General features: G+C 45.3%; 1 protein-coding gene and 1 long non-coding RNA gene across 3 annotated transcripts in view; one reads left to right on the plus strand and one right to left on the minus strand.

Moving 5' to 3' along the window:
- LOC146338860 (uncharacterized) overlaps positions 1-6,679 on the minus strand; it is a 24,816-nt gene extending 18,137 nt beyond the window's left edge. The window contains exons 1-2 of the long non-coding RNA XR_014784657.1: positions 6,428-6,679; positions 4,700-4,770 (exon numbers count right to left, since the gene is read on the minus strand). This is a non-coding gene — a long non-coding RNA (uncharacterized LOC146338860). The remainder of the gene's footprint in view (positions 1-4,699; positions 4,771-6,427) is intronic.
- The window catches only part of SALL1 (spalt like transcription factor 1), a 20,626-nt gene continuing 14,037 nt past the window's right edge, over positions 5,914-12,502 (plus strand). Inside the window, exon 1 of one of the 2 annotated variants that reach the window (XM_084812415.1) lies at positions 5,914-6,195. In XM_084812415.1, coding sequence (XP_084668541.1) covers positions 6,120-6,195 — 76 coding nt within the window. In that variant the 5' untranslated portion in view covers positions 5,914-6,119. The remainder of the gene's footprint in view (positions 6,196-12,502) is intronic. The other variant, XM_084812414.1, reaches the window with a different exon arrangement.

Here is a 12,502-nt window from a genome sequence, read left to right on the forward strand (position 1 = left end):
AAGATTTGGGAGAATTGCGCGCGTGTTTTAGGTAGGATGGAGGAAGCGGGGATAGATAACTATTTAGGAGTAAAATAAATCGTGTTTGAAAATGTTAACTTTAACTTGATTTATATATATATATATATATATATATATATATATATATATCTTTCCCCCTTTTTCTTTATTTTTGGACATTTTGAAGTCAGTCGGAAGACACCTTTCCACGGAATAGAAACTGGATGTGGAGGGTGGCTTAAGCGTGTAGGTGTTTTATATAAAGTATAATAGATATAGCGGTGGGATTTGTAGGGGACAAAAAAAAAAAAAAAAACCCGCTCTGCGAAAATCAATTGGCATTTCTCTGTCTGTGGAGCGATGCCTTCATTATCAACTCCGCGCGGGCGGTGTGGCTTTTAACCCCTGAGCGGTAAAGGTTGTTATGTCTGATCTCGAATCTTAATAACAATAATCCAGTGTAAGGGTGCGTCGCATCGCGCCTCTCACCCGCGTGAACTGCAAATTATACCCCTCACCCCGCCCTGTTTACAATTCCCCCCCCCCAACGCTCCCTCGGCGTGATCGATCCCCCAACGCGGCTGTCTCCTAACTGAGGCTTGATTTGCATCGAAGAGTGATCCCACCCCCACACAGAGACTCTTCCAAACACACACACACACACACACACACGGTAAAGAAGAATCTACAGTGGGAAAAAGAAATTCTCTTGCATTTTGTCATCTCAATGGGTGGGGGGCTATCGCGGTATTTACGTGTGTAAACACTTCAAACTTCTGTTCCAGGCAATGACGTTTAATTGAATGATTGCTAGCAGAAGACAATAAAGAACTATTCGTCTTTCGCCAGAAAAACGGCGCTATTTTCTCCAGCACACACACCCCTCCCTTTGCGCACCCCGCAAAAGCAAATGGGAGGAAAACAAACACTAAATAATCAAACACTCTTGTAGCTAGATCCTAGGCATGTTTACTCAGAAGTCAGTCCCACGGAATTCAAAAGGGGTTCCCCCCTCGCCTCTCCCAAGTAAGTGTGCTCAGGACTGCAACCTTAATTTAACTATGACCCTATCTCTTTCTTTCTTTCTTTCTCCTGGGAAATGATAAAGAAATCCCTCAACTTTCTCCACTTGCTTATTTTCTACTTTAAATTGCACTCTGCACGCTCCGAATTTTAAAGATAGTGGGGGGGTTTTAAGACTTTGTTGTGATCGATAGGATTTTAAGCGTCCCAGAAATCTGAACGGCAGAGTCTACGGGGAAGCACTTTTGGTAAGGCGGGAGGTGAGAAAGAGAGGAGAGGCAGCTAATTGACATACAAAACAAACAAACAAACCTGTCCTGTCTAATGAGGATGTAAATGCGAACTAATTTTCATTTAGTCCGCCACTAGATTTGAAGAACGTGGATAGGGCTCTAACCGCGCGGTGCGATGAGTGCAATGGGGCTTACTTCGAGGTAAGTGTATGTATCTCAGTGGAAGGCTTGAATCAGGATACAATTCCGAACTAAGAACGTGTGTAAATAGGTGTATATATATATATACACGTCTAGTCTCCTCCTCGGGAGTTACGGCTAGGACAGTATAGAGAAGAACCGTGAATAAGTTTCTCTGCAGGATGAAATTGACAAGACAGCGAGCGAGAGGGAGGTAGAGGGACAAAGGTGGCGGCTGAGGCTACCCAACCCGAGTAGATTCATCTCTGCCGAAGGATGTCTTTAAATATTCAGTGCAAAATAATGACATCCGAAGCCGGTGTTATTATCTTCATTTTTCAACACCTTCAAAACCTGATGGCTTCGTTTATCTTTTGATCAAACTCTTACTGTATCAAAGACTGCTGCGAGGGAAAAGACAAGAGAATCAGGAGGAAATATATATGAAAAATATATATGATTATATACGTGTCTACGTGTGTGAAAGAGACCCATCAGCTAACTCTACTCAACGACCAGCGTGCCCTGTCTAGAATATGAGGTGTGTTTCGCTTCCACTCATTTTGGTAAACACTGTAGGATTTAGTTCTTTTAATAATAAACGAGGGGGGGGGGGGGACCAGGATTTCGCAAGTCAGATGGGCAATCTCTCTTTTCTATCGTCTCATTTGAAATTGAAATGAGATGTATCTGATCAGCCTCTTGCTTTTACCGAGTTTGTTAATATTGATACCACCAAGGGAATGGAGCCGTTCCAATCACGAGAGTAAATAAGCCAGGCGAGAGGATGGGAAAGAGGAGGAGGAAAAGAAAGGAAGTGTGGGACATCTGGGGATGGGCTAAGAAGAGGACAGGAGAGCCGCGGGCCGTTCCGAAGGTTTTCAGACTAGGATTCCAGCGGCCGTGTAAGCGCATTTGCGAGTGAAATGCAAGTTTGGAGAGGGTCAAGTCTATGATTTAGTGTTTGTTTGTTTGTTTTTACTGCTAAAAGAAAAGCGAAGTATTGTTTGAGGGATCTGGGGAGGGGGGAGAGAGGAGAGAAAGATGCTCCCCAGGTAGGAACCTTTACCCCTGGTTTTGTCTTCCCGCCAACAAGGCTCAAACCGGTTCCAAAGTTTTGAGCCTCGATTTCAATGTTTGACGCCAAGGTGCTTCCTTGCTCGGTGTGTGTGCCTGGTTGCACATGCGTTAGTTGTACGCGGGGTGACTGAAGCAAATCAAGGGTGCAGAATTGATGTTCTGTGTATGGGGGGGGGGGCGGCCGGGCATGCGCGCGCGCGCTGGCGGGGGAGGGGGCGGTCAAGACGGAAACAGTGCGTACTCCGAAGTGCTAGTCGGCAGACAAGACAGGCCAAATCGGAATCATAAACCCAGAAGTCACATTTCCAAAAGTCACCCCCGAAACAGGGTGATCGCCAAGCGGGATAGGGATATTTTAACCCTAGAATCACAGCTCTGTCGAGAAACACTGCTACACACCTGTTACGCGTGGTTAGATTCCCAATCTATCACATAGTATATGAACAGATTTTTATTTATTTCTTGGGCTACAGATCAGGAGGAAATTAACCTGGGAAGCCTCCAAAACTGTACAAAGCATCCGTTAATTCTATTCGCCTGAATGCTCTCTCGTTTCAGTCGCAACCCACAAACCACACTCCGGAACAGGAATGCTGAAGGAGGACTTGCTCGGGGTTAAGGGCTTTGGGGATCGCCACGGTTTGCCCCTCTGTTCTTCTGGGGCGAGAGTTAGATTCACAAAAGTGGTCGCTCAGCTCCCTCCCTGAAACACACACCGAACTTAAACAACAACAACAAAGACAGGCAAAATCAGTTCTTTTCAGGAGCCGCAAGAATCACTGTCGTCGCCAAGCCAGAGCGGGGGCAGGAAAGGTGCACAGAATGGGAGGAGAGAAGCAACAGCCCCAAGATATAACAAAATCCCTTTGCCGCCCTTCCTCTAACACACACCCCATCTTCTTCCTTCAATTTATTTTACTTTCGCAATTAAAAAAAAAATCCTTAGGAAACAACTTAACATGAGATGATAAAGGTGATAAGGAAGGAAAGAAAGATGAACGCGCCGTGGGGGGGAGAATGGAGGTTAATTGGTGAAAGAAAGAAACTCAGGTCAAGAGAAAGAAAACCAGATACAAATAGGAAGAGAAAGAAAGAGTAAAAGAAAGAAAGACAGTTAATTGGCAAGAAAGGAAAGACGGAACTTAGTTAATAAACAAGAGAAGGGGGGGGAAGCTGATAGGCAAGAAAAGGAAGAGGAAAGGGAAAGGCAGAAACTTAATTAGTAGGCAGGAAAAAGAAAAGATAGACGAAGAAAGAAGAAAAAAGACAAGGAAAAGGCCATGAAGGAGTGAAAGAACACCCCCCGCCCCACAAAATGTAATGTGGATGCTGCTGTCGCTTTTCTCATTTCAGACTCCGCCCCCTCCCCTGGCCCCGCCTCCACTGGCCCTAGGATTCGGCCAGGGAGACGAACTCGTTCGTTTCCGCCACAAACCTCAGCCAGTCCCTCGTCAGGGGGATTGACTCGGTCCTCAGCGAATCGGAGCAGCCGCTGCTCGCAAGAAGCCCGGCCCCGCCCTATCGGGGCTGGCAATGTAGCGAAAAAGTTTGCAGTAATTGTCCTGGGAATGTGTGAGGCTGTAATAATGGGCGGGGGGGAAAGAGAGAGAGACTTGGGGGGGGGGAGCGAGCTTCCTATTTTCAGCACCTTTCTGATTCCATGATGGATGGAGAAGAAGGACAAGAGGGGAAGGGGAGCAAAGGGGGAGCTTATTAAAAAGTCCTAGAAATGTAATCCTAGAAAGAAGCCACAAACTTAACATTCGTGTGTGTGTGTGTGTGTCCGTCCCCATATGGATTTTTGAAGAAACCTCCAGCAAACGTGCAAGAGGAGACCTGACAAAGGCAACAGTGTTTTTGTTGCTCAGCCCTGCGATGCTTATCTGAAACTTTAAAGTGACAAGCTGTTCTTTCTTTCTATTTATTTATTTAAGCAAGCAAGCGTGGGTGAGGAAAATATAGCGAGGGCAGCGGCGCTTCCTTGATCTATCATTACACGGTTCTTAATATATATCCTTTCCTTCCCATCTAAGCAGAGAAGTCCAGTTCCGCAGCTGATCGATCCCAGCCCCTATCCCGAGCGTGTTGACTCGGAAGAAAGCCCCGCTGAATCCCAAGGGCCTTTTACTCCTAAATAAGTGTGTCTAGGATCGCAGCCCCGGAAGGGAATTTTATATGGATACCTTCACTCGTATTTCCCACGTCAGTTCTCTTTCTTCTTTTTCTTCTTCATTTGAGATCGCCCTCTTATAACCTATGAGGGGAGAGAGAAGGAGGGGGAGAAAACTATACACCGATCTCTCCTAAACTATTATTCTTACGTGGTCCCAGCTCGATCCGAGGCACATTTACTCGGAACTGTCCCCTCTCCATTTCAATTCAATGGGACTTACTCCCAAGCAAATATGCATAGGATATCCGAGACTTTGCAAAGGAGGGGGGAGGGACCCCTCCCGCCCTCCACACACAGAGGCTGCGATTTGGGCCACATTTACTTGGGAGCAGCCCGCCCTTGAAAACATTGGGACTTACTTTCTGAGAAAACCTGCCAAAGATTGACGTGGGTCACGATTGTTATTATTTCCCCCCCACACACACCCAGGCAAAAACAACCACAACCAAAACAACAAATAGAATTATATATAAGAATAAGATGTGTCGCTCTGTGTGAGAATCTTAGACTAGGAGGATCATTATTATTTTGCATTTGCCCCGCAAAAAAAGGAAAGCAACAACAACAATAAATGAATAAGGGGTGTGAGGGGGAATCCTGGACAAGGGGGATTATTGTTTTACACACACATCCCAGTCCCGCAAAAAAGGAAAGAAAGAATAACATAATGCAATTATGATTACCAATAATAATAGAATTAAGGCTGTGTGGGGGAATCCTGGACAAAGAGGGTTATTGTTTTACATCCCCCCCCAATCGCGCAAAAAAGGAAAGAAATAACATAATAATAAAATCAATAATAAAATCAATAATAATAATAATAATAATAACAACAATAATAATAGAATGCGGGCTGTGTGTGGGAATCCTGGACTACAAGGAAGCAAGCCCCAACAAAAGAAAGGAGGGGGGAAGTTGGGGGTCTTTTTTGGGACGCATTCCTATAGTAACCGGACCGGCGTGCTACAGTCCCAGCTGGTTGCTAAGAGGGTTAAAAAAACTGTATCCAAACAGCTTTTCTGGCTAGGCGGCGGGGCGCGCGGGGCGGGAGAGGACCGGGCGGGTGGAACTCCTGCCACATGGGCCGGCTCATTGGGCGCGAGCGCCGGAGAGACAAGAGTCTCCAGCAAATCAGCGGCTAATTGATTAAGGCGAGCGGGTTTGAATAGAGCTGGCCCTGTGCCAATCGCCTTTCAAAGAGCCCCCTGTATGATTAATCGCAATGCATTATTGATAATCACAATTATAGTGAGACACATGCGCCGTGCGCTGAGGATCGGCCAGGAGGAGGGAGGACTAGCCGGAGGAGGAGGGAGGGGAAGAGCCGGAGGAGGAGGGAGGGGGGTGGGGGCCAGGCTCGATTTCCGTAATTTTGAGAAGATTTTTTTTTCGTAATTTTTTATTCTGCCCCAGCTGATGTTTGAGCCAGCATGTCGCGGAGGAAACAAGCGAAGCCTCAGCATTTTCAATCCGACCCCGAGCTGGCCTCGAGAACTCAGCGCAATGGTGAGAGCAGGGGGCGGGGGGGGGGAGCTGCCTGGACCTGCGTGGTGGTGTTGGGGGGGGGGGGCTATCAGTATTATTATTATTATTAAAAAATATCGGTAGATCTCTATCTATCTATCCTGCTCGCGATCTCCCTCACTTCCGACACATATAACATTTGTCCTTTTTTGTTGTTTTTGTTTTGTTTTTAAAGAAACGGATCTTAACCCACAACAAATGGAACAAAACTTACCTTCAGGGTTAGAGAGGAAAGAGGGATGGAAAGAGAAGTACACAGGGGGGGAGAGAGCAAGAGAGAAAGAGAATGCCGTTTAAAAAAAAAAAAAGAGTGAAGTTGATCAGCTGGAGTTTTGCTTCTTGTTGATGGTTCGATTCCTGCGTGGTTCTTATTGGTTTCTTTCCCTTTCTTCCCCCACCCTCACCCTCACCCTCACCCTGGAGTTGCCCTCTGTGGATCTTTCCCTTGCTGGATCTTTTTCGATCTGGCAAGCTGAGACCGGATTTCTCTCAATTAACCGCGCCCCCTCCCTTAACACACACACACACACTCCACGCACGCACGCTTCTCGGAAGCTCGCTTGGTTGTGTGTTTGAAAGGCGGCAGATCCCTGGAGCTTTCTGCTGCCAGCACCCCCAGTCCCGGCTTTTCTTGCATGGGTGTAGTTATCCGGGCCTGCTGGAAAGGAAATATATTTCATCCAAAATCCCCCCCCCCTTCGTGGCTGCAAGAACTGCGCTGGAGCGCTCCCAACTTTTTCCTCTCTCTCTCCTGAAATTTTAGAGAGAGGAGAGTAAAAGGAAAGAAAGAAGGGGTCGGTGGGTGGGTGGCTGGGTGGAACACACCACGTTTTCGGCTGCGGGGGAAAAAAAGCGCCTCCTTGGCTCCCGGCTGTTTCTGATGGGTGAGTGAGATCCCCTTTCGTGCCCGGCATGATCTTTTCGCCTCCTCCCTCTCTCTCTCTTTCTCTGCCTTTGCGTGGCATCCACGGGACCTAGGAAGTTTCCCAGCTAGCCGTCTAAGCCTGGCTCCTTTTCCCTCATCATCACCTCCTCCTCCTCCTGTAGTTGTTACTGGTCTCTGATCGAGTTTGCCTTTTTGTTATTTCTTTATCAAGGGGAATTGGGTTGGCTGGCAGAGATGGAAAGTCAAGTGAGGCTCTTCTGGGCGATCGTGGGACTTTGGCGATCGTGGGAGAGTGGACCCCCCTCCCTTTTTTAAAGGGATGGGGGAGAGGGGTTGGTCGCTGACGGCCTGCCTGAGTTCACTGGGCGGTGTAAAGCGGTGTTAATAACTCGCGGTTGGGGGAATGCAGCATTAGGGTTGGCTTTTTACCTGTGCGTTGTTAACCCAGAGAATGGGCGAGTTGGAAATCTGGGAAGAAGTGGGGGGTAAGCAAGTGGAGAGGCCTATCTATATTCCTGTGTGTGCATCAGCAGGAAGCGGGGTGGGGGAGGCTGAGGCGGTGCAGACGCCCCAAATCCAATGCATAATACCTCTCTCGCTGCTAGCCTTGTCAGTTTCACCAGCGGGCAAAGGGAAACTGACCAGCCGCTTTTACTCGGGAGAGGAAAAGCGTCTTTCTTGCTCCAAAGTTGATGAAGCGTCATTTTGGGGAGTGCTTGGGTGGGATAATGCCATATTCTCGGATCGTCAGCAATAGGTGAAGAGTTCGTCATTATTAGTCACACTAGAGGAGTATTAGGGGGAACAGTGAGCGAGAGAAGAAAATGAGTGAAATAATAGAGGGTGAGCGGCCCTCTGATCCTCTGTTCTCCCTAAGCAGCAAGCTTGCAGCATCGAAAGCAGAGGGTGGAGAAAAGGATGGGATGTTTGTGGGTCTGTGCAGAGAGCAATTCTCCTTCGCAGCTTTTCTGAGGAGGAGTAGATCCCTTGAAGTTCAATGCAATTCTGGAAAAGCGCATAGCATCTTCCTTCCTTCCTTCCTTCATATATCTTTTGCTATACTTTTTTTACAGGGCGCTTCCGTGTGTGTGTGTGTGAGAGAGAGAGAGAGAGAGAGTCTGCAAGGACATTGCATGTGTCTGTCTCTCCCTCTGTGTGTGTGTGTGTGTAATGTGCAAATGTGCTCAATGTAAAGGTTTGTTTAAGCGAGATCAAAACTTTTTTTGCGGCTGAGGGGGAGGTCTTGAGAAGCCGGTGGTGCTGGCGGGGGTGGGGGGATTATCTTCTCAGCCGTTCTCTTGTCCTGATGCGCAGCAATGGTGGCTAGCAACCCCTAGGCCATCGGTGGGCCTGAGCAGGTTGGCTCTAAAATTCTCCTAATGATGTCCGCCGTTCACACTGTGGGCGAATTCTCTCCGAATGATATTATCCCTAGATAATAGTTTGCACGGTCGGGATGCAGATATATTACATATACACGTGTGAGGATCTTCATTGCAATCTGATTTCTGCAAGGAAACAGTCCGAACTCTTCAACTCTTCCGCACTTCCTCCGCCCGCCCCACACCGCTGGCACACACCTCACAAACACCCTGCCTGTTTCCAAAAAGGAAGACATTTCTGCCTGCCTTGAGGGGTTTGGCCAGGAGGCTGATGTGCAAGCAAGTCTGTCTGCTGTGAGTCACCCAATAGAAGTGGCCCCATTTAACCCCCCCCCAGCTCAATCATTCAAGGAGCAACCAACAAATAAGCCCCCTCTAGCCCCCAAACTTTTCAGTCTCACACAGACCCAGCGTAGCCCATAAGGTAAGTTGGGGGGGGCACCGCGGAAGCTCTTTGATTTGCCCTTTTGATGCCAGCTTTATGCCACCACTTCTCACTCTTTAGTATTGTTCCCATTTCCATAAGCTACCAGCCCCCCTCCCTTCCCCCTTTCATGTTGAGTAGGAGGCTTAGAAAAGTTTGGGAATGGCACCACCCAAAGAAACAGACTACCAAGCAAGATCTTCTTTTGAAATAAAAGAACTCATGTTAGTTTTATTATAAGACATCTTTTTTTCTTTCTTTCTTTTTTTAAAGAATAATTCTAATTTTTCTATAGTTTCTCAAATTCTTGACAAATATTAGAATTGCTGTAAGAAAACTTTTGGCTGTCGTCTTTAGACTTTGGCTGTGTTGATGTCTCTCCAATCTGTTCTCTAAAATCTCTTCCCAAAAAATGTGTGTTCAATATATATGCACTTACACATCCATTTATTATTTGCCCCCAAGCCCAGGTTGAAATTTCAGCAATGCATTTGAGAATATTTTCATTTGGTGATTGTGGTCTGTCTGCACAAGGTTTCTAACAAAAGAGTGCTGTGATCTTCAAACCGGGAAGAAGGGAAAGCAATAAGCACATTTCTTTCCCTTACCTTGTGTATGTGTGTGTATGTGTGAAAATCTGCTTTTCCCCTCTCCCCCGTTTCATTTCTTAAAGAATTTCTCTTTTTCATGTCCTTCTGATAGGTTAGACCATCTTCAATTTGTTAACCAAAGATCTAGCCACATTTCTCTCTCTCTCACACACACACACACACACACACACACACCTTTTCTGTAGTCCTGGGATCCGTTTTTGCATATCTCTTCCGAAGACCAAGAAAATCATTTTATCTAAGTAGTTTTCATGCCTGTTGCTAACCTGATCTGCTTAAAATAACCAGATTTCATCAGAACACAGTGCTATCAAGACAACAGTTAGTTCAGCAGTCTTGGCTACTAGGTTACCTGAATTAACTAAATGATGCAAGCTAGTTTGTCCCCCACCACCACCACCACTGCCCCCCTCCTTTTTGCTAGTTCATTGTTCTAGAAAAACCAGTCAACTTTAGAAACACTATCTAAACCTCCCCCCACCCCTCTATTACCAGTAATGGATTTAGGTTATTACTCTCTTACATGCTTGGACAATAAGGTTGACTAAGTTGGCCGGAGGCTATGTTTTGTAACAGTGTTAACAGGATTGAGTATGTTGTAATAATACTGGTATACAACAGACCTGCTAAAGTCTTCCGTCAGGATGGTTTCCTTTCCTATTTGATCTATATTTTGGTAACTTTTATATGCCCTGAAATTGTGTAGAACCCTATACATACAGCTATACTATGTGTGCGTGCATACATCAAGCTGAGATTATGTAGCATAATTAAAAAGCCAGGAAACCAGTGTTTCCTATCTTAATTAAACAATTGCTGTGAAAATAAAAATATAATGCCTTGCCACTAAAGTATCACAGAATTGCCTATTTGGGGGTTGTTTGCTTATATATTCTAGCATATATAATCTGTTTTAAAATTCTGGTTTATGGAATTTCTGGGCCTGCAATAGTTTTTCCAGAATTTCTCTCCCATTTCTGACATAACTCTCTCTCCAAGAGTTTATTTAGTGTGCCTTTCCTCTGAAGATTTCCTATTAAGCAAATGCTTTTACTCTGCCATGAAGTAAAGAAAGTTTGACTTTGTCCTATTCTGCTCATTGCGCCACTGAGAGTGTAGGATTGGCTTTAGTGGAGATGATACAGCAAACATCTGCAGTTTCAAGCATAAAATGTATTCAACAAGTCATTGATTGCTGATGGGGGAGACACACAGCAGTATAGAAAGCTGCCTCCTGAAATCATGGCTGTGGTTCTATCCTCACTTACCTGGGAGTAAGGCCCATTGAATTCTATGAGACTTACTTTTGAGTAGACATGTCTAGGATTGTGCTGTAAATCTGCAGTCCTCCAGAATTCTAGCCACATTTTGAACTGGTTTTGTCCATTTTTATTTTTATTTTTTGGAAAATGCAGTTTGTTAGAGCTTAATGGCCTAACCTTAGCAGAAGTGCATATTTCTGGAATGGAGTTATTCAACCCACTGAACAAATTATAGCAGAAATCACAATGCTGCAAAGGTGCAAAGCATTCCCTTTTGATGCTGGAAAAACCAACTCTGTTGAGTTTTAATACTGAAATATTTACCTACTCTGACTATCTATGCAGTGGACATGCATTGTTCAAGTTAGAATTAATTATGTTTTCAGTTTACACCTTAAAATCAGAGTTGGTTAACAGGGCTGGGTGTTTTCACCTAGTACAGGATCAGGTATTTCCTCAAAAGACTGATCTATAGAATTATTTGAAGTTTATGTGCTCGATACCGAGGTGTGATTTAGGCTGATATATCAGGAGGAGTAAGTCTATTAGCAGTCCAGAACACTTCTACTTGGAAGTAAATCTCATTTAAATGGATGGGATTTGCTTACATATTAATATGCTTCTAAGACTTAGGGGTGCTTGTAAAGACAGTTGCAGCTATACACTCAATGAGAAATAATCGGGGGAGGGGGTGAGTTTGTTTTCTAAATACCCTACATTTTATAGGCTGTATATTTTGGGTTCTTGTGACCCTTCTTGAACTTTGTGCAATCATCTCAAAATAGTTTCATCAACTTTTTTTTTTTTTTAACACACCTGGCTGTTCTGTTAAGATTCTCTTAACAGAAGACTCTCTTAGGTATACAGACATCAGCTGGGTCTTATCCTGTCAGCTGGAGTAGGAGGGAGGGGTTTAGTAAATTGCTACAAAGTGGGGTGAGGGTATTTAGGTGCAGAAAAATTCCTAATAATTGCTGGCAAAGCCAGTCTCCACCAAGGGCTCCTGATCAGTGCTTCTTGCGACTTTTCCAAGGCAGATGGCGACACCTCTCTTCAGTCTTTTGGAAAAATCCGAAAGGGTCGGACTGTGTCAATGGAATGGGTTGCTTTCGAGGGTCAAACAGCCAAGGAAGTTTGGCCATCTGGGGCTCAGGAAAACTGAAGTGTTCAGATGTTTTAACCTCTGCCAGCCTCCTTCCAGCCAAAGGTGACAAGAGTTCAGATCACAATATGCAGTTCAATATCTCACTGGTGACCTCCCAAATAGAGTCTTACCAGTCGCTTAGCAGGAAGCTAGTAGTTTATTTTAGCTTCACCTTATCAGCTTTGCTTCTTTTGCTAACCCTTATTCCCTTGTCACCCCCTTGGATGCCAGACCCCCAAAGAGGAGATTGACAGCCAATTGCCACAGCTCCTTCTCTCCCCCCCCCCGCCCACCTCCAAACAACAGGGATTTGGTTTCTTGTTCCTTTGCCAATGTTTACGTAGCCAAAGTTTAGATATTGCTCCCGACCCCCACCCCTTTGGCTTGTCATTGGAACAATGAAAGCGCTCTCAACTTTTTGAGAGAAACTGTTGCGACAGGAACCCCACCTAGTGTTCATTTTGATTCATCTGTAAGAAGGCATTCACTCTTTATTTTAAAGTAACTTCTGGATAGGTTTGTCTCTTTGTTTTAAAATAGAAATGCATTTGTTGCTGCTGATATTAAATATTAGTATCAT

Source organism: Heloderma suspectum, chromosome 8 (genome assembly GCF_057233095.1).
Source record: "Heloderma suspectum isolate Gila_16-S chromosome 8, 16-S_ref, whole genome shotgun sequence".
Lineage (NCBI taxonomy): Eukaryota > Metazoa > Chordata > Lepidosauria > Squamata > Helodermatidae > Heloderma > Heloderma suspectum.